The 22,694-nt window shown below is 40.5% G+C and overlaps 1 protein-coding gene across 13 annotated transcripts in view; it reads right to left on the bottom strand.

Moving 5' to 3' along the window:
• ERC1 (ELKS/RAB6-interacting/CAST family member 1) overlaps positions 1-22,694 on the bottom strand; it is a 165,845-nt gene that overhangs the window by 6,927 nt on the left and 136,224 nt on the right. For 10 of the 13 annotated variants that reach the window (XM_081926820.1, XM_081926827.1, XM_081926815.1 and 7 more), the window contains 2 exons: positions 15,152-15,253; positions 5,056-5,244 (listed from right to left, as the gene is read on the bottom strand). In XM_081926820.1, the coding sequence (XP_081782946.1) occupies positions 5,056-5,244; positions 15,152-15,253 (291 nt within the window). Of the gene's footprint in view, positions 1-5,055; positions 5,245-13,201; positions 13,269-15,151; positions 15,254-22,694 lie in introns of those variants that run through there. The other 3 variants (XM_081926818.1, XM_081926819.1, XM_081926816.1) reach the window with 1 other exon arrangement.

Below are 22,694 nucleotides of genomic sequence, written 5' to 3'. Positions count from 1 at the left end.
TAAAAAAATGGACAGCATAGTTGCTGAATAACATTTTATTTGCTCGGAGCAGTTGCACCTGTAGGGGCACCTTGGATGGAATGTTTTAGAACATATGAAAAGACATCTATTAATGCATTTATACTCCACTATTTCCCCTCCCTTATTTGTAAGGCAGCTTACAAATAAAATAAAAACAACTAAAAACACAGGGGGGGCAGTAATTTAAAAAAATTAAATATTAATAGAATTAAAACAATTATCATATATTTACATCTATTATATACATAAATAGGCTACCCCATGGCTGGTCATTTAAAATCCTGCAAAGAATTTCTGATCTCACTCCCAATATCTCTCTTATCTTCCACAAGCATGGTATGCATTTTATTATAAATTGGTATGCAAGTACTATGTACTTTAAAGCAGAGTGGACTGACTTCAGGATTGTGGGATCTACTTTTTAATGCTAGAATGCAGAGATCCTCCAACCAAAGACAAGCACAAAATAGCATCTAAGAGATGGAAGCCAGATGAATTAATGGTGGCAAGCTAATTACCCACTGCACCTCCCCCGTGATTGTGCAATTTATTAATGTATCTTAATAATTACAACAACGTTATCACATAGGTCAGACAGCTCCCCCCCCCCCTTTTGAGCAAAAAGCATTGGAGACTTTTACATGAATATAAGCCATGTAAGCATTTAAGACCAGCAGCAACGATCCACCATCAATACCTCCCCCATTCCCCCCTCCTAGGAAGAATAGCAACCAATCCTGAACTCACTGCTTACTGCTGCTACAACGGGAACAAAACATTTGGGCAACTTGGTAATATATACTTAAAGAGAAAAATGATCTCCTGTAAGTGTACAAATGTAATATAGTATTCAAAGGCAAACTGAATGGGGTGGAAGACTAATCTGAATCAATAGAAATCTGCACTAAGAGGAAACCTGTGCATGTGCTGTTTCAGAAATTAATTATATAAACTCTCCATGAGAAATCTGAAGACAGGAAGAATGGGATATGGGGCAAAAGTCACACACAGAAGCATTAGTGAACAGGGAAAGATCTGTCCCTCCCTAGAAATGTAACCATGAAGTGAGGGGAATATCCTTATGAGCCACATCTGTGTCTGAGGAGGCATGAAAATATAAGGTCAAGCTCTATAACATATTACTGTTACCTTTGAGGAGAGACTCAAAACCCAGAGATGGATTGGGAGTCTTGCTATACAGAGGTATTTCCTTAGAGACAGATGTGAATATTGTAATTACTTTTTGAAGAAACCGTTGTGTCTATGAATCATACCCATGTCTGAACATTTGTCAACATTTAATGAGAAGCAGTTCTCCTTTCCTAAACAAAATCATGCAAAATCACAATTCTCCCTATGATGATTTCCCCTCAGTGACGAAGTTCAACTATTTGAGAACGTAACTATTACTGAAGCCCAAGTCAGGAGGAAACCATGGTAGGATGGTGGTAGACTGGGTTTTTGTTTAATGATATAATGCTTGGTTTCTAGATAGTGCAACACTTGCAATTTTTTGAAATATTAAGTGGTTTATAAGTGGTAACAAACAAACAAAACTTCTGAGAGATCCAGGGGAATTTACAGGATAATACTCCTTCTCAGCCCAATGTTTTGTCACATGGGTGCTGACAGCTGATTACAGTTGTTGTTTTTTAAAGTAAGAAGGAATCAGCTGTGGGTGCAATTTGATGGGGGGGATCATTTTGCCTCAGGGATTCAATAGAGGACAGCATGGACTATTTCAAATCAATAAGTGAAGACAGAAACAAATCCGAAATCCACTTCATGCATGGGATTGTATTTCAGACACATTTATCTTCAGAGACCTTTTCTTCCTTCAACTTATTGGACTTGCTTCTATTGGCCTTTTGGAATTTGGCTCCTGAAGTGCTTTCCCCCTCTTTTTTTTTGAAAATTGTTTTAAAGTTAAAAGTGCAAGGAGAAAAGTTCAAACATCAGAAAAGATGAAAACCAGGAAAGATATGTGTGTGTGTAAGAGAGAGAGAGGGGGAGAGGGAGGGAGAGAGAAACAAAACACACCAGGCTATAGAAACCAGATTATTGCTGTTGGTAGAGAATTAATGTCCAGTAGTTTATGCCTTTTTGGTGGTACACGAGTACTGGATATATTCCCGGTTTGCATATAATCATGAAAGTGAATCATGAAAGAAAAAGTCTCAAGCTCACGGATGAAATAAACTTAAATTTCCTTTGGTACAATAATTTAATTTCAGTAAAATGTACAACAGGTTAATTTGGATACAATGATTTAAGCATTTCATCTCGTTGCAAACAAAGCCAGTGAGGCAGAGTGGAAGAAAATTAGATAAGGAATTCAATTTCGATGAAGATAGCAGCAAGAACTGATGAAAGGTACTACTGCACAGGCTGACAAGGGAAAGGATGATAAATTGAATGACTACACAAAGAAGAGGGGTAAATGTTTGGGATAGAAATGAGTATTAGTAGAAAGGCTGGAGATACTATGGGACAGAGATTTTGCTGTACGATATAAGTAATGGAAGAATTAACAGAATTAAACAAGTGCTTTGCCTGAGAAGAGTGAAAACTGGGCAATGATTATGATGTGAAAGAGGGCACATAAAATGTTATTTCCAAGTATACAAGTAAAACATCTATTTACATATGTCTGTTCCAATGTGAGCAATACAGAAACACACACGACAAATACTTCAGTGCATTTGCACTCTTGGCTAGGCACTTAATCTACTCCAGCTGTTTTAGTAAGCAAAATGAGGGGCTAGAATAATGAGAGCTTTGTGTAAACAGTAACTCTGAAGAGGTACCAAACCAGGTCAGGAGCTTCAAGGTAATGAGTTAAAGTAAAAAGAATGTGGGGGTGAAATTGACTTTCATGTTTGTAACTTGCTAAAGGAAATTTAAAAATCAGATCTATGCTCCCTGGTGAGCTAAATACTTAGTTGCCTAGCAATTATCAGGAGGAGGAAGAAAGAAAAATCAAAGTATGACATTTCTAGCAGCAAAGTACATTATGTGTGTGGCTAAGTTTAGGACTTATGTCCATACTTCAAGACCCAAACAAATGGCCACCTTTTCCAAATCATTCATCCATAAAAACATCAGGAAATTGTGCCATTTTGGCCACAATCCAAACAACACAGAACTAGGTGTGCTTAAATCCACCAATCTCAGTGAGTTTAAGAATGTCTAGATTTCTGTTGGATTGTAGCCTATACAGCAATATAGGAGCATAACTATGCTTCATTTAAACAACACAAGCACAACTCCAGGTCAACCAGCTACAAAAAATTAGTAGATATTAGAGTAAATTTCAAGCAGTGAAATCAAGCATAACATTATGTCAAGCAATATATCTTCAAAGCAGCCCCGATATGTGTAGCATCAATCCCTCCCACGTACTTAGTGTGTAATCAAGGCAAAGAAATACAAAATCTCATTCCAGATAATTCAAGGGGATATTTTCTCGTAACACTTTAATAGTCAAGATTCTAGAGATCTCCAGTATCCATCTTGGAAGACAGCAAGGTGTGTGTTTTTATTTTCATTTGATTGTCTCATTCAGACATAATGCTAAATTATGTTTATCAGATGCCCCCTCCCCTCCTCTGGTGCAGCAGGTGGCGATTGGAAGCTTTCATTTATTTTCATTTTAAAAAAAACTCTAACCAAAATTTAGCGTTATGTCCAAATCCAAACTGTGGCTAAATAAATAAGCTAATATTTACCAGTTTAGGATTTGGACTTTAAACTGTGGTTAACTGAAAAGAGAAGGGAAATCCCCCCCCCTCTTCTCCTTAGGGCTGCACTGGAGGGAAAGGAGAAGTCTACAAAGGTCATGCATAGAACATTAAATCATAGCTTAGCATTACATCTGAATCAAACCATTACATTTTCTTTGGTTCAGATATGCAGAAACTTCTACCTTGAAAATTCAGTGGGTAAATCAGCCTTGATGATTTTCCACGTGTCAAGTTTTTACTGCTATTGTTGCTGTTCCGTTGTTGCTGTGCTATTCTTTAAATAAAAACATCAACTACAAGTCTGAATTCTAAATTGAAAAATTTAAAGATTCTGAATGTTTCAACAAGAGGGAAATAATAAGTTATTATTGTCTCGTTAAAAGACAAAACGTGTTAGGAAAAATCAGAGACAGGCTTTCATCTGCTTCATACTGGACTTGGTGTCCCCATACTGGTAGTATTGGAGCAAAAGAGCGCAGCTAAGAACCAAGAAGAAGCATTAACATACTTTCAGGAACCTCAGGTTCTGCAGAAGTGCAAAACAAATAATAATTCCAATCCCAACAAAACTCTCAAAGGTGACAGTCGCCCAACATCCCAATGAGGACCAAGTGTGATCAGTAGTTATCAGGAGCCACAAAATATTAAATATTATTTGGAAAAGAAAAACTAGAATCGGAAGGAGAGAAAGAGATGACCAACTTGAATTTCATAGTTTATACTATCCTAGAAGAAGGCATGGCAGGGTTGCTGGAAGCCTGAACTTAAGAGGAGTCCTGCTACATCAGACTACAGAATCCCATTTTCCACAGTGACCAACAATATACCTATGGGAAGCCCAGAAACAAGACAAGGGGGACAGTAGGCCCCTCCTCCTGCTGCTGTTACCCAGTGACTGGCATTCAGACACATTATGTCTTGGTATGGCTATATATGGCTAGTAGCCACAGGTAGTCTTATCCTCCATGAATCTGTTTAAGCCCCCTTTTAAAGCTGTCCAGTTTGGTGGCTTCTTGTGAAAGCTAATTTTCTAACTGGACACTGTATGAGCAAGTGTCCACCCCAAACCTCCGGACATTCAGCTTCACTGTATGATCCCAGGTTCTGGTGCTATGGAAGAAGAAGAAAATGTACTTCTATCCACTTTCTCTGCATCATGTACAATTTAATACACCCTTTATCATCTGAACTAAATAGCCCCATATTGTGTATGTATGTGTGTGTGTGTGTGTGTGTGTGTATGTATATGTGTATATATATATATATATATATATATGAGAAGTTGCTTTACCTGCTCCAGAGTCATCTTCTGCAGCTCCTTCTCCCAAGCTGCACGGTTGTCATCCTGGTGGTAGGAAGCAGGCGGAGTGAGTCCACGGAGAATCAGGGGGTCCCGGTCATGGCACAGGGCTGTCAAATGTCCAATATACAACTTCAACTTGCTGCGATTCTGATCAAGGTCTAAAAGGGGCTGGATTACCTAAAATAAAAGAATGCAAGTCAATCATAATCTGACAAATACGTAAACAAATGGGACATTTACTTAATTATAACATAGAAAACTGGAGGAAAGCTAAGAGGAGTAACCAAATTCTCTCTACGTGAAAATTGCATGGTGGGGTAGGGGAGATGAGAAGATAACGTGTGAATCCAGTCATGAGAAGAGTTGCATATAATTCTGTTTGTTTCACTTGAAAGGGCCCCCCTAAGCAAATTAACAGATTTCAAGAAAAAAGTTTCTCTCTGCTATACATTTAAATACTAATTTAAAATGTTTTGCAGATTTATTTAATTATATCATGTGCTTCCTTCTAAAAGAGCACAAGGATTTTAAAGTAATAATTGGAGAATGGAAAATTGAGAGTGTGAACATTCTGTTGATTACAACCAATTAAACACTGAGGAATAAGAAAGAGAATCTCTAACAACAAAAACAAGGCCTGCATCAGCAATGGTTCCCTGTGATGAAGTTTTAGCTGTCAAAATGTTCACATCCAGGCAAAATCTGTGGTTGCACCTTCTGCTTGTCAGCAGGCATAAGGTATCTTTCCAACCATACCCTCTAACTCTGCTAATGAACATAGAAGTGTGATAATCTCCCAGTCAACAGAAACAGGTGCTGGGACTACTTTCAACATTGTCCTGCATACACAACTGTTCTGGCTCCTTTGCTATGTTTCCAACACTCTTTGAATGGATTAATGGTCCTGCAATAGGAGGAGCTGAAAGCTACAGATTAGTGGTGTCAAAATCCCTTCCCCAGTAAGACTGTAGAACCCTGTTTATAGCACATTAGGATTAACATTTTAGCACTGTAAAAAGAAACAGCATGGAATATTACTTCTGTTACAGGGAATTTAAAATTAAAAAGGCAATGCTGTAAGACTGTAAGGGCTACAGGACTGGAAAGATGTTGAGGATGACTTGATAGGCAAAAATATGGAAAGGAAATAAATTTTCATTGACACAATGCTTGTGGTTGGCTGCAGACAATAGTAGTAATATTGGCTATTCTACAATATTTCTCAAAAACCCCTCAAGTTAGCAGGCCTGCAGTATAACTGATAAGTAAAACTATGTCCCACCCAGCAAGATAAGAACACTACAAAGGAGAAACAATTCATTAGCAACAGCATTCTTCTTTAAAGTTCGCTGCAAAATGCAAGTGTGTTTTGTTGTACACCCATTGTTAAAGCTCCTGTAATTTAACCCCCCCCCCCATGGAAGCCCTATATCAGCAGTTCTCAATTTACTTGAGTGCTGGAAATGGTAACTTGAAAGCAATATACGGTGTGGTCTGGTAATGTTTATTTTCTTGTGTTTACAACAGAATGCATTCAAAAAGTCATTCTTATCCCAAGAATCTTTATCATCCCTTCACTATGCACATCAGTTTTTGCCTATCATCCAGGCCCATCTTTTCCCAGTTACAAATGTGTAATTTTTGCATGACACAGGATTTTAAGGAGCCTGACCTCTGAATGAGGCAGGGAAGGAAGTGAAAAATCTTCACTCCAGAAACGAATTACATGCCTTTCCCTTTGTTTGAAGCAGCTGATTTACCTCAAACAGGATTTAGCACACCTAAAATTCATACAAATGGGTGGCTGACTGGAAAAGTTCTACAGTCATGGGTTTGATAGTTGTATAATTCTTTTTACCAGTTCTAAATTCTAAAAAGCATTCATCAGATTAGGGCTGGGACCAGTGTTGGCCCCTCTTGGGTTGATGTAAAATTTAGAATTCACTTTTAAAACAGGGAAACAAAGGGCAAGAATGTAGAACTAGGATGAAGCATTGTTTGGTTGAGAACACAGTATTCTTTCCACAGAGATACCTATAAAAGATTATGTATGTTAAGGCTGCATGTTCCAGTACAGTAGACATGTCTTCTGGTCATCTTTAGGTAGAAAGGAAACTGTAACAGTATCCTTTGAAATAGTAGCATTATCATTATCCAACTGAATATGAATACTTGCTGAACTAATTCCTTTCCGATGCCACTCTGTACTGTATAATGTTAGTCCTGTATGATGATACTGACCCCTTTTCCTTTAGTATAAACTATCTAAATTATGGGAACAGGATCCATTAAGTTGGAAACAAGATCATTTTATCCATGGATAAGCCACTTGCTGAAAGCATCCTAATTTGATTACTGCTGCTTATTTTGTAAAGGGCTGATCCTGCCCTCTTGGAGAATAGTAAAGCTCACAGAGGAGTTCATTTCTTTCCCTTGGGATGCATTAACTCCCCCAGTAAGTACCGTGCTTATCTCTATGTTTCTCCCACATCTAATTTGAGCTGGCCACTTAGCAAGAGTCACAGTGCTTCCCGCAACTGCAGAGCTTATCTTAAGAGGATGCAAAAAAGCACCTGCCAAGCAGAAAGGCAGAGCTGGACAGAACTGATGAGCTGGGTTGCAAGACTCTGTGCAACCTGAATGCTTTCTAGAGCTTATCCAAGGTATGGGAATATTTTCTAAAACAGCCTTTCTTTATTAACAAGAGATGTTCTGGCCATCCCTGTCTTTGCCCAAGCTAGTGGTATTCATTCAATGTCCAGTTTAACACATTTAAAGCACAATAAAACCTGTCAAACATGACATAATAAGTGCATTTGAAAATATCGGCACAATGGACCGAGTGAATTTATTTAAAAACCATAAACAGAAGTTGGCTCAATACAAAATGGTTATTTTCATTTCAACGCTGAACACTGGGCCAACTAGTAGTATTTATTAACCCTATTAAAATGCAGGTTGGATTGAGGAACAAAAATTTCACTTTGACTAACTTCCATAAGAAAAAAGATCGCTCAAATACACTACAAGAATAAAAACAATACAGTTAAAGACTAAGACTAATTAAAAGCACATGACCAGATATTTCTTTGTACTCCAAAGAGTGAGCAAAACTTCTACAGGAGTGTCAGTCATGGCAACAATAAACTCCCCATGGCAATCTGGAATCCTTCAGGCATCATAAGCTTCTGACAGCAGACTATCTTAATAGGTCTAACCACCCCCAAAGAGGAAAATGGGTGCTGAAAGTCAAAACCTCAATATGAAGTGGTCTGACCACCACTTGATGAAAAACCCCCTACAATCAAACCCACATTTCCGCCTAGTCAACACATAGTTTTGGTTGTGCCAATTGCATTTTGTTATAGCCTATTGGCTTTTGTGGCAGTCAAAATCCTACACTGTCTCAAACCAGGAAACCTTGATGTGAATATTGAGGTTCCCAAGACAGCAAGCCAGGGGCCCCTCAACTCCAAATCTGAGACAGTCTCCATCAGCCCAGGCAGATAAACTGTCAAAACAGAATATCAACAGAATCCCAATCTGTCCCTTGTGTGCCAGCACCTGGCACAAACAGTCAAAATGTGGGCTGGACTGGGCATGGATCCTGGGAAAGGAATCTCTAATAGCTATATTGATTCTCCCTATTCACAGGGGGAAAGGAAAACACAAGAACATCCTTAAAAACCACGATCAATTTCCATTGCAAGTTCTGAATCTTTTGGAAGAATCCATTGCAGAACCTCAACAAGAGGTTCAAAACCAACAACAGTCACTTCCCCAGATGACTTTTCCTCCCTGCCCATAACGTTTCAACAGAAACCACTGTAAGGAATTTTGGCTGCATTGACAGTCCCATCTCTTCTGGTTTCATTTTTGCCAGAGTCAATCAGGAAATCATATTTATAAAGCAAATTCTTTCTGAAATTTTAATACACCATGAACAAATCCCATGGATTAATGATTTCCAGAGCTCACCGCCTTCACCTTGGGAACTAGCCAAACTTTGGGGGAGGAAAAAAAAAACCTGGGGAAAGATACAAAAGAATGAACACTGCTTTCTCTATCGACACTCCCAGAAACAGCTTCCAAAGAGACTATGAAAAAACTTGCATTATATCATCTTCACATTTTTTTTATAAAAAAGAATGTGAATTAATGTACTCTTCTATAGATATCTGTCCACATCACAGAACTGCCACAACTGGCAGTCTACTTACAAAATGTTTCTGATCTTCACAACCAAATTCAGAACAGTGGAACAATGTTTTATGACTGAGATGCTTTGATGAAGATGGAAAACTGAATGTGCACTTGGCTGAATTCAGACACCATAATTTTAAAGAATTTCCAAGATGACTGAAATTTAAACTGGGACTAGAACAAGACTACTATTACCGTGCTCCACTTTTTTTACCTTTTGCTCCACTTCTCTGAAAGTGGCCTGATCTCAAAAGTGGTTTGGCACCTGCCTAAGTGAAGCAAAAGAGAACTGCCCTATACAGACTGAAGGGCAGATCATGGGAACATATAATGTTTTTTATGTGTCAGCATTTTCTCCACTGTCAAAATGTTTTGAAAACTGGCAGTAAACTAATATGGCTTTTAAACAAAGTCATTTTTGGATACGAGTGCAGGAGAGGAATCTCTTGATGACAGTAATGAGGTGGCTTCATATTGTTCAATGTGTTATGAACCACAAAGTCTGGGACTCAGTTCTTCTAAGATGTGTCAGATACTGTGTTAAAGCCTTTTTTCTGTGTTAGCGATAGTTTTAACATTTTTTTAAACAAAACCACAGAGTGAGGATGGACATATTAAGGTATGTGAAGGTATACAACCACCACCACTTCTTCCTAGTGAATTTAGGGAGTGAAATGGAATTAATTTCAAAGTCTTTGGCAAGCCTTGAGCATGGCACGTCTCCAGGTAAATTTTCATGATGATGCCTTTTAGTAATCCGATAGACTGCATTTTCAGTTTTATTTAAGGCTCACTACCATAGAGATAATTATTATTCAGTTTTTTCTTCACACAAAGATCATGGTGGCTTTCAGTGCCTATTCTTCCACAATATGTCCCTTATGATGAGTAAGATAGTAAAGGTGAGAGCTGCATTTTACAACTGTATTGGTACGGATCAAATACAAGTAATAAAAGCTTTGTTTTTATTTTATTTTATTTCCTGAGTTGTTTTTATTTCCTGAGTTTGCAAAGATTAGTCAAGATTAGTGTGTTGGGATTAAGACTCAAAACCTCTGAACATACTGCTAGTTATTATTATTTTGGGGGGACGATGACGACACTATTTGTTCTTGTCCTTGAGTTGAAACAAAATAAAAAAAAAATCTTCCAGTAGCACCTTGGAGACCAACTAACTTTGTTATTGGTATGAGCTTTCATGTGCATGCACGGGGCACGGCATCAGTCCATGCGCGTTATGCGAGGGGCGATTGCTGCCTGCGGTTTACCCTCAGCTGAATTCGCGGTTAACTCCTTTAGGATTGGGGCCGCCACCACAGCAGTGCATTTGGGACTCTCATCTGAAAGGATGAAGGACTTGGGGGCAGTGGAAGTCTGATGCATTAAGGGAAGTCTGGTGCATATAAAGGATATATTCGTAAGTCCTTGTGATTGTTCACAGTATACCTGACCTGGCTTTGTTACCTTCTTTTGCTTTCAGGTGATGTTGTGATGCATATTTGGAGTATAGGCCCTGCACCGTCCACTCGGATAGAAACTATGCCGTTAATGGGGACCTAGGGTGCAGGAGCTATGAGGGCGCGCATCTGGATAATCGGGCACAGCATGGTGCATTGGGCCAGGGTCCGCGCCATCAATTCCGGTCTCGGGCCGCACCTTAGCTACATCAATATATCTTGGATCTCTCGAAGGGGAATGCGCTGGGCCGAAATGTTGCCCGCTATTAGGGCCAGAGCGGCAGCGGAGGGCCTCCCCCAGATGTTTAGTTATCCAATTAGGCGAAAAGAGTTAGCTTATAGAAAGGCAGTCGACTTGATGTGGCATATCTTTAGTGACTTTGAGGAACTTAAGGCCTCTTACCCAAACGTCACTACTATTTTATTTGGGCCTCGTGGATGGAGAGGCAGGTTTGGAGAAATTGCAGGTGCCCGATAGCCATATATAGGGCAGTGGTGCGTAGAGTGGCAGCCCTGGGTGGGAATGTCATTGACCACCCGGGCATATGTGTCAACGGTAAGGCCCTCTACCGGTTTGATGTCGTGCATCTTTCGGCTGCGGGAAATGATATTTGGCTGATGGTGTGCATCTCTCGGATGCTGGAAATGATATTTGGCTGATGGATATGGCAAAGGGGATAAGGGATTGGTTTCAGGCATGAGAGTATTGGCGGCGAGCGATTGCTCGTGTGGCGGTAGGCATTGGTAAGAAGGGGTTAAGAGGATGGGGGGGGAGGAACGGCATCACCTCCCCCCAGCGAGCGAAGGGTGGTCCGTTAAAGGACTCCGGGGGGCGTGGCCCTGTCCGAAGCCTATGGAGGTGTGGGCCAAAGGCACGCCCCAGAGCGGTGACCCGGGGGAGCTCCTAGTCGACGTGCCTTGGCAGGAGACTCCCCCGATTTAAGGTTAACCCTTCCCCGTGTCTCCAGCAAATGGGCTGGAGCCGGATAGTCATTAGGACCAATGCCTAAGCCAATGCCTCTCATTCCTGAATTCAATAAAGTTGTGGCCTAATTCGCCCAATTAACTTTAAATTTGGTTTCTCGTGTTTTTATTTATCCTGGCGGGGGGCGGGAACTCGCCACGCAAACAATACACATAGCAAAGGCACAATACATGTTGTATAGTATACTAAAGATCTAAAGATTTCAACTTTCACACTTCAATAATGGATGCGATGTTCCATCTTCTCTCTTGTCCATTCCAATATTCATATTCTCTTCCTTTTTCTTGCATCCTCATGTCCTACCCTTTGCCTCTCTTATTAAGATTTCAAATGTAAGAGTTATACCACAGCAAATAAGTTGCAAACAACCACTAAAGCCCCAGTGATGTCATTACCCTTTTATCTGTTGTGTCAGTTCTTGTCTTCCAAAGTAACAGGAGTGAACACTTTGTTGACAGAGAAGCACATATGTTTCCTTAATTTTATCCTCTTTGTACATGCAGTGTTTAAATGGAAGTTCCTTTAATCAACATCTGCCACAGTATTTTCATTTTACCATGTAAATTGAGTCTGAACTGCTCCTGCCTTCTAAGCTAATTCCTCTTCCCCCTCATTAACTTACCTCTCAGCTCACCCAGCTCCCTGGCATTCTTCAGCATGATACTTACTCTTCACCATCATGTTGAATAGTTTTAACACCATACACAAACACAAAGACATGGCAAAGAAAGACTCCAAAGGGGCATGAGATCACTAATGAGCATGAATTAAATCATTCCCCCCTCCCAAATAAAGGGAATGCCAATTCAACTCCCAGGTTGTAAAATTAAAACTTTGGCCCTATCACAATTGCTGTGGGTTTCCTACATAATTGACTTAGAACAAAGGATCTGATCAATGCAACAATATATTTAACAAGACAATAAATCAGGCAGAATGTAGAAAAGTTGGAAAGCTATTTCCTCCCTTAAGTTACTATTACTCTTCTCCAAATCCTCATTTGCTTTATCAAACATTGTAGGTAACTGGGGGCACCCAACAATCTTGCAGCAATATCAGCAGCATGGTTCATCGTGCTCAAATCCTGCAGAAAAGTGATTTGAGCGATTTGTTACTTTTAAAAAGAGAACCTCTGGATTGTTTTGCTTTATAGCAAAAGTTTTTTCTAATTGCAAATATTAGCTACCATGGTTAAACTGTACTGCTAAAGCATAATGGCGACATTCCCTCTTACAACATGAATCATGCTGCTGCTTGCATATAAATCCAACCACATGCTCTGGGAGTGTATTCTCACAACGACACAAAACAGTAACAAGTTAACAGATTAAAAAAAATAAAAAATACAAATAAGTAGGAAAACATTTACATGCAGAGGCCACATTAGAAAGGGAAAGGAAAGACACCCAAACCTCATGAATCACACAGAAGCAAGATGCAAGAGTGACCATGGGAAACTTTTCTACTGGTAAAGAAAGCTGATTCTCACCGTTCTGAACAAAATGGCTGAACTAAGAGCATCTGATTGGCTATGCCCAAATACCCTCCTCCTCATCCTATTGGTTGAGAGAAGACAAGGGGGAAAAGCCCCAGAGCAGCATGGGAATGAAATAAAGACTCGATTAGTATTTAAACCACACAAAAGAAAAACGTTCTAGTGGGAGAAAAAATAGCCACTAATTCCTTGTATCTTCTACTCTGCTATCTTCAAATACCCTGAATCACTGTAAGTATTCTTAGGTGATTTAGTTAATTTCTGAACATTAAAAATATGCTGAAGGCACATCTGACTGGTAATTGTGGCTGAACTTCTCTACATGTGACAGTTTGCCTTCATCTCATATGATCACTACCTTCTGCTGCAATCATATTTCATGTGAAGGAAATGCCCCTTTGCCTCCTTTCAGTGTGCAAAAGAAATATCCTTTTATTCCCCAGGAAATTCAGAACTGCAGAGCATTGTTTTAATCTGCAACATCAATGCTGCTCCATCATGAGAAATGTTATGTCTGACATCTCTAAATAGTAGCTTGAAAGTTTCCAACTACTGATAGCCTCAAATGGCTTTTAGGCAGGACTCTCAGTTCCCTACTGCAGGTTTGAGAAACGCGTTCCCTTGGCAAATAAATAAATAAAGCAGGATACAATGATTCCTTTGGTGGCTGTACTTTGAAATAAATACCTTCTTAAATATCTTAAGGGCTGTCACATGGAAAATGGAGCAAGCTTGTTTTCCTCTCCTTCAGAGGTTAGGACCTGAACCATGAACCAATGGATTCATGTTATAAGAAAGGCGATTCTGACTAAATGTTAGGAAGAAATTTCTGACAGTAAGAGCTGTTCAATAATGGAATGGACTCCCTCGGAAGGTGGTGGACTCTCCTTCCCTGGAGGTTTTTAAACAGAGGTTGGATGGCCACCTGTCAGGTATGCTTTAGTTGTGATTCCTGCATTGCAGGGGTTGGACTAGATGAGCCCTGGATTCTAATTTTAAAGCTTAGCATGATAGAAAGTGGTGGGGAGAGAAAAATTAGGAGTGACCCTTCCTTCATTTTTTCCCTTTGTGTCCTTCAAAGAAAAGCACACACAACATACCAAGCCTCCCTAATTTCCCCTCCCCTTTAATATCACCTTTGGAAGTGGCTGAAGTATAATTTTTGCATCAGTGGGCAATTTCAAGCATTTTTCAACACACTTACATTTTTCATTTCTCCCCATAATCATTGCACAACATAGTCATACTTTTATATAAATGGGATGCCTCTGTGCTTGTTTTAGAATTACAAGAGGGTGCAGATCTGTGAGGTATTCACTTTATAAAGCTAGATGGCAACCAGATAAGGTTTATTATTATTTTTAACTAAGTTAGTGAATGCTGCAGTACTGGCGAGAGCTTTCTAGTTAGGAGGTCCTCTTGCACTGAATATGGGTTTTGCTAAGCATCTTGTTAGTTTCCAAGCACGTCTCAGTTCAGCCAGCGACATCTGAAGTTAAATTGTGCATAGGAAATGGTAAATTGATTCTCTTTTAGGACAAGCTTCATTGAGCATGTACAGGAACAGCCTATGATCATTTAGCGCACAGGCTGGGATTTCCTCGCATGGATGCAGCCACCCTTACAAACAAGCAATAAGGCCACAGATTTGAGCACACAGGTCTCCATAGAAAGAAGCAATCTGAAATAACTGCTCACTTGAGTTACACTAAGAATGATATGCCAACAAACCTCTGCTAGACCAGTCCTTCTGAAATAATGAAATCTAATGATTTGCTAACAGGAATTCCAATTTAATACCAGAGCAAGGAAATCCATGTCATAAATCAGAACAAGCTAATTCTTTTAATTCCCTTTTGGAAAAGCTGCTTCTGGTCCTAGATATACAAATCAGTACACACCAGTAAAGGATCACTGTAAAAAGAAAAAGAGCAGGGTTCTTACCTGATCTGGGGAGGGTTTATGGTTAGTTTGGTTGGAATGAGATGACGATTTGAGGTGATCATCCTCATAGTTATCTGCCATCAATTTCATGCGATTTTGAGTCTGCAAAAGAGACATAAGAATACTGAGTTTTCAGGGTTTTATTCATAAAAGAGATTTACACAATGTATTAAATATAACAAGAGAACTGGAGTATAAATTTCCTATTATATACAGATAATCATATGAAATAATATCTAATTCCAATTTCAAGTGATTTCGGACACGACTGGCCCGTACGGACAGGGGTACCTTTACCTTTTTTAAGGGAAAAACCATTTTTGTATGGACAAGCCATTTGACATATCTTCTAAAAGCAAATCACTGATAAAAATTTAAACTATAAGAATATGGTAAATATATGAGCATATGGAGATGTATCCCTTTTTTGTAGGCCTTGTGCCAAGTCACCAAGATGTTAAGACTTTTAAAAGGCATTTGAAATGTATGTAAGGCCAGAAGAAGCCCTAGAGGGTGAATGACTTGGCAAAGAGGAAGCAAAATGGAAAGGGCAGCTAATAAGGACAAGAGGCTGCTAACAGGCCAGAACCCCCCAAGTGGGAGGAATAAAGTCAAGGGTTTTCTGACAGGAAGTGTTTGTTTGTTGGGTGGAGGGACAGTGGTTGAATGTGGGGGCGGAATGAAGCTGAAGAACCATCAAATCCTAGGACTAAGATCTGATAGCAGTAAGTAAAGATGCCACATCTAAATGCCAGTTACCTGTTGAACTCAGGTGCGCACGTGGGGGTGGGGAAGGAAGTGGCTAACTGGATGCGGGAGGGGGCTGAATGTTTTCCGGCATCTGCCCACATTCCCTATTCACCCTGGCGAGTCCCAGGGCTTCTATCTCCACTCTGGGCAGCATGACAAAGTGGCAGCCGTGAGCCAGTCGGGGCGGCACTGCCTGTGCGTCTCTGGCATGGTGGCACCAGGATGCAGCAGCAGCACCGGAGTGTGGAGAGGAGGAAAAGGCGGCTACTCTCGGCTGTGCTCCTAGCCACTGGACGCTGAGCTCGGCAGGCTGGAGTCTGTGTGCAGTGAGAGCGCCCCAATACCCCACTCAGGAATGCAGCACCCACACTGCCTCATCTGGACCTCACTTGGGCTTGGGCTTGGGATGAGGAGAGGGAGGGAAGGCAAGGGGGCAGGAAGGTCAACCTGCCCAGCATACCTCTCTCCCCCCAAACACCGCCTCTCTAGTCTCCCTACTCCGGAGTCACTTACATTCTGAGAAGCTGCCCAACTCCCAGCAGAGGAGGGGAAGCGAAGAAAGCAGTGGCAGTCACTGCTGGGGCCAAGCTGCTTGCTCAAAACGTAACTGTGCACTCAAATCGGAGCATGTTCGGCTTCCAAAAAAAAGTTTGATAACGAGAACACTCATTTCTGGGTTTGAAGTGTTTGGGTTCCAAGTAGTTTGAGAACTAAGCTGTTTGAAAACTAAGGTACCACTGTGTGCGTCTATTGTGAAGTCTCCAGGAGTCTAACATAGTAATCATCAGAAGTGATGTGTTCTTTTGATCTTGAATTACAGCTTGTTGCATCACCAGCCACTTAACCATTGTGAAATAAAAACAGCACTGTGATAAACATTCTCAGACTTCAGTCCTTGTTTACAGAGCTGGAAAAAACACCTGCCCTACCTTTTGCCTTAAACTCTTAGATGTGGTGGTATAATGTCCAAAATCACACACCACACATCTCCAAAGGGGTTAGCTATGAGCAAGTCTTTTAAAACAGATGCAGCTGGGGAAAAGCCCAAGCGACTTTACATTAAATGTAGGAATGTGATATTTCACGCTCTTGCAAAATATGTGACTGGAATGGTGATGTGGGAAATAATTCTGGCCATCATTGTTTAGAAAACTGTTCAAGAGGGCTCCAGAACACTATAAGGAAACATGAGAACTATTTTACTGGAAGTCCCAACTTGTGGCATGACACAAACATCAAGTAATTTCAGTCTCCAAACCTAGAATCCAAAGGCTGACACACAAATATATTTATAAACAAAGGAAAGAAGCAATATATAACTTTGAATGGAGTATTTGCTGTTTTATTAATTTATGCTAACCGGTCAATAATAATGTTACAATGGAAAATAAAAGTTACAAGGATACCTAAAATTCGTGATCGTTTTGAGAAACCAGATGTTACTTATTTTTATAAACTGTACTGTGCCATCTCAGACAGCAACCCCCTAGATCTCCAGGAGGAGAGAAACCACTCAATGCATTTTTCCAAGCAATTTCTCATTGGAAAAAAAAGTTCAGAAAGGGTGACAAAACTCACCCATTCTCCAAATTGCATTATTGCCTTGAAATTGGAAACACCCAGTCAATCAGGACAGTATTATTTGCCACAATGTGCACAAACTGTCTTATTCCAGACCAACACCCAGCAATAATCCACAGCACACACACTTCAAAACACTTTCCTCAAGTTTACTCTGACTGGTGACCCTGGAATATTCAGAATTCATTCAGGATGCTTTCATCGTCTCACATTGCTCCTGCCGTTCTGTTCCGAGAGACAGGAGCTTAGCCAACATGCCACTTTAGAGACTGGATGGGAAGCAGCAGGAGGAGCAGGGGCAGAGAACCATGATAAGATGATTTGGTTTCTACACTGTGGAAAAAATGACTTCATTTTTTTTGCAGGGCAGCACGCCTTACTCCCTTTCTGCCTCCACTCAGCCTTTAAAACTGCTTGCTTCCCCCTAACCCTTCTTAACCTGTTTATTCTCCCTCCCAGTCTCTACCCCCACTATTTCTATCCCCTTCACCCCTTGTCGACTTCTTCTCCCTATGTATCAAGCCTGTCTATGTGCCACCTGTGTTTTGCCTACTGTGACCCTAGCTCCACCTGCTGTTAGATGCCTTGCCCTGTCCTTCACCCTAGCAGCAGTAGTGGGCAGCTGCTACCACTGCCTATGTTTTATAGCAGGATAAGTCTTTGTTTTTCTTTCGTATGCACATAGTATCCCATTTTAAACCTTGTAAAATTGCTAGGATGCTTTCTTGTCTTCTTTGTTTAAATAAACTGCTGAAGTAAGGGTCTCTAAAAGACACATGGCAAGAAGATCTAAACAGAACTAAAATTAATGATGTGTCAGTAAAGTTGTCTATAATTTCAATTTCCTCATCTGGATTTTCTAGCACTAAGTAAATTACTTTAATGAAAATAGGCAATTTGGATCGAAAACATGAGTTATTCTGCCAACTGTACTGAAAAGTACAAGCTCAACTCTCAGGTAGAAGTTATAAGATACAGTTCAGCTGTCAAATATACTTCAGTGATAGGCAGCATATACAAAAATATGGGCCATTGCTGCAGCTACACTGCCGTGTATCTAAATTTACATCTAATATGAGGTAAAGCAATAATGTAAGAAGAGAACAAAAATTTATAGTAATTGCTTAATAGCCACCTAAGGAATATCATCTGTGCTAAGGTACTGAAGGGAGCTGGGGAATTCATGATTAAAATATATAAATCTCAGTTCAATTACACCTCCACTGGATAGTTTATTTATTTATTTCTATTTATTTATTTGAAGTACTTACAGGCTGCCTTACAAGGCAAATCCTCCGTAAGGCAGCTTACGAAATATAGTTAGCTTCATATACATACTAGGAACATTGTGCTTCCAAATTATGTACAATACAATTTATGTACAATGCTTTTAGTTTTCACCCATCCAGGTGCGGACTTTGGTAATATAGTGCCCTAAGCAAGAACAAACGTTTGGTGCCCCCCTCCAAATATTTCTTAGTTTTGGTACAGGTGCTTTTTAAATGGATCTTCTCAGTAGGTACCCATAGAAACATAGGGTATTAAAAAAAAATATTAGTAGTACTATTTTGCACTTCCTTGGCTCGGTGCCGGGGGGGGATCACCTGCACCACCCTAAATCAGGTGCTGCACCCATCACCCTGTGGTCCATTCTGCTGTGCCTATCCACCAAAGCTGTTTCCAGCCTATATACCAATTTCCCTAACCCTGGTTTTGTCTCATCAACAACAACAGATGTTAACTAGCCGAACAGGGCCTATCAGCTGGAACTGCCTCTAGGCCTGATGGAAGAGTGATGGATGTTCCTTCCTCTGCACAGTTTGGAGCAAGCCACATCAAACACAGTTTATCATCCACGCAGCTGATGAGCTATGTGTGGACTGGACTGTCCCAAGAACCTAGGGCTCATCCAGACTTTCTTTGGCGCTGAGCTTTCCAGGCAACTTTAAAACCTGAAGATGTCTAGAAAAATGGCACAATAGGAAGCCTAGATGAGCCCTTAAGTTTTGCTTCTTGTGACTACAAAAACAGGTGGCTTTATTAAATACCCCACAGGCAAAATACATGTACATTTGGTTCAGTGCACCACAAGTTTGGTTTAGGTCAAGATTTACAATCCATTTGTAAAATAAAGGTAAAGGGGCCCTTGACCATTAGGTCCAGTCATGACCGACTCTGGGGTTGTGGTGCTCATCTTGCTTTATTGGCCGAGGGAGCCGGTGTACAGCTTCCAGGTCATGTGGCCAGCATGACTAAGCCGCTTCTGGCAAACCAGAGCAGCGCACGGAAACGCCGTTTACGTTCCCGCTGGAGCAGTCCCTATTTATCTACTTGCACTTTGGCGTGCTTCTGAACTGCTAGTTTGGCAGGAGCTGGGACCGAGCAACGGGAGCTCACCCCATCGCGGGGATTCAAACCGCTGACCTGATTGGCAAGTCCTAGGCTCTGTGGTTTAACCCACACCTCCACCCGCATCCCTAATATTTGTAAAATAGAATCACATTAACCAACATTCCAGTTCATGGAAGTTATGAAGGGTTTCATTCCAGTTTTGCAAACTTGAAAAGTGCAGTTTAAACCTCCAATAGTTGAAGCTTCAAGGGCAGTCTAGTTTCTCTAATGGCAATGTGAAAAGAAATTTATCATAAAAGTTCAATGTAGTGGTTTCAAACAATTACAATTTTATATCACCACTTCTATTGCACCAAAAAAGATGGTGCCTGGCTCTCCTTTCATCTATTTGCGGGTGAATTATTCAGATTCCAGTAAGAGGGCACACACACACTGCCATCTCATTGTTTTGACAATAATTGCAGCAATACAACCTTTTAGGCAGCTAGGAATTCTTTCAGTAGCTATTGAACTGCCTGAAATGACAACAAATCTAAGGTGATCAACATTCACAGATTCACCAGAGCTTTTGTTTGTGTGTGTGTTACCATATGACCCAGAAATCTGCTTGCACCTTCAAAGGGTTATATGTAGGCTGAAAATACTATCACCCCCCTCCCAGCCCGCCATCCCAATTCTAGGAACTGTTCCTAGGAAGGGAAAAAAATGCTTACCAATAGATGTAAATTCCTGGATTCTAAAGTGATGGGGACTGCTCAGTGTCAGCTTAACACAGGCTGTCTGCAAGAGCCTAGGAACAGTTCTGGGTGCACACATGAATGCGCCTGTGTCTGCATCATATAAACACTGCTGATAGCAACATTATTTAAAGAAACAAAACTATTTGAGCCTGCTATTACTTTTGGCAGAGTAAGAATCAAAGTTGGCTGAAGAAGAAGAAGAAGAAGAAGAAGAAGAAGAAGAAGAAGAAGAAGAAGAAGGAGGAGGAGGAGGAGGAGGAGGAGAAGAAGAAGAAGAAGAAGAAGAAGAAGAGGAGGAGGAGTACAGTCCTCCCTCATTTCTTCCCTTAGCATTGCCAAGTGCCTTCACAATATTTTCTGGAGTAACACAGTAAACCTAATTTCTGAAGTAGCAAGCAAGGCGGCAGTAGCCATATTAAAGTGGGTGCTTACAGATCTGCCTTAGAAAGACAACTAGTGATGGTCTCGTGTGCAGAGTGAGCACAGCTTTTCACTGTCTTCACTGTGCTTTTGACTCATGTATTTATCGGTGATTCAGAATCATGATATCATTCATACCAGTTTCCCAAATACTTCAGGTGGGCTGTCCACTTTTTTCAGAAAAAAACACTGCTTGCAATTTTATTGTGTTTCACATTTGCTTGGTATGTAAAAAAAAAGTGTGAGCTTTTTACACCACAACTTTTACAAATATACACCATGCACAGCCAGCTTCTGCCTCAAACACATAGAAACTGGTTTCCCTAAGCTGGATCTGAGGAGACACAATTGCTCATGACAAGTACCCTTCCTTCAACAGTGGCTTTACAACTCGGAAGTACATATGCTTGCACATGTCCTTAAATTTTAAAGGTATTTTCTTAAAATTGCTAGTTCTTGAAGCTTAACACAAGGCTGAACAACACATACACGTAAGACACCAACTGGCAGAAAATGCCTCTTTTCATACAATTACTGAGGAAAGGCTTCAAACAAAATAGCTTAGCTAAATTACACCAGGGATGGGGAACCTGTGGCCCTCCAGATGTTGTTCAACTACAACTCCCATCATCTTGGACCACTTGCTGTGCTGGCTGGGCTTGATGGGAGTTGGGGTCCAACAGGTTCTCCACTCCTCATCTATACTATTAGCATATCTTGTTCATTGGCTGAGTGTCCATTTACATGGTGACCGCATATATAGTCACACAAAGAGGCACAGATAATTCCTGGCCACCTTCTCTGTCACTTGTATATGATAACAGGGTTACCATACAATTTGAACAGTAGATGACTAGTAAATGTCTTGTAGACATTTGTACTGATAAATGACTTTCATTTAGTGCCAATCTCTTATTTATTCTATACCAGTTAATTGTCCGTAACATTTTGTGGAGAGGATATGTGGTCTTTTGAAAGTCACTTGTTCTCAGGCATTCCCTTCATCCTTACCCACCTCAATCCTGAATACATATCTTAGTTTGAGAGGGAAGCAAGGGGAAAGCTATTACAGTATACCTAAGAAACATTGCCCCCTTCCTAATGCCCATCATTACCATAGGTAGGGCAAGAGGAAAATCCCCATATAGAAGGACCCTTAGTACTAGTACTGGAGGCAAGCTACAATTTTTATCTCCCAGTCCAAATTGTGTCCCAGATTTTCCTTATTTTACTCTGTTACACAGATATGATTGAGAGCCATCAAAATTTGGATTAAATTTCTTAGTGTGACACTCAGGTGTGATGGAACCCTTGGAACTGGCTTTTATATAACACTGACAGCATTTACAAGCAAAGGACATGGAAAATAGTGTTGAAGCATTCTCTGATTAGAACTGCCCACTGTATCTGGTGCGTGTGTGTGGTGAACAACCTCCCCTGAACAAGAGAAACCTAAATCATTTACCGTACTCAGCCTTATGTCTTATGTCCTTGATGATAGTGTCATTCTAAGGCCAGCAAGCCAGCTGAAGGAGTATCACAAATCAAAGACAGAAGCAAAAGAAGAGGTAGGAACGAAGGAGCTAACAGAAAAAGGCCAGAAGTCTTGGCTGATTTACTAGTAACTGGGGGTCCTGAGAAGGATCAGGAAAGCCAAAAGTTTATAAAATCCCCACAGTATCATAAAAGGCAGAAGACCT

Source organism: Podarcis melisellensis (assembly GCF_964234715.1).
Source record: "Podarcis melisellensis genome assembly, chromosome: 10".
NCBI classification, from domain to species: domain Eukaryota; kingdom Metazoa; phylum Chordata; class Lepidosauria; order Squamata; family Lacertidae; genus Podarcis; species Podarcis melisellensis.
This window is presented reverse-complemented; position numbering and strand designations above follow the sequence as displayed.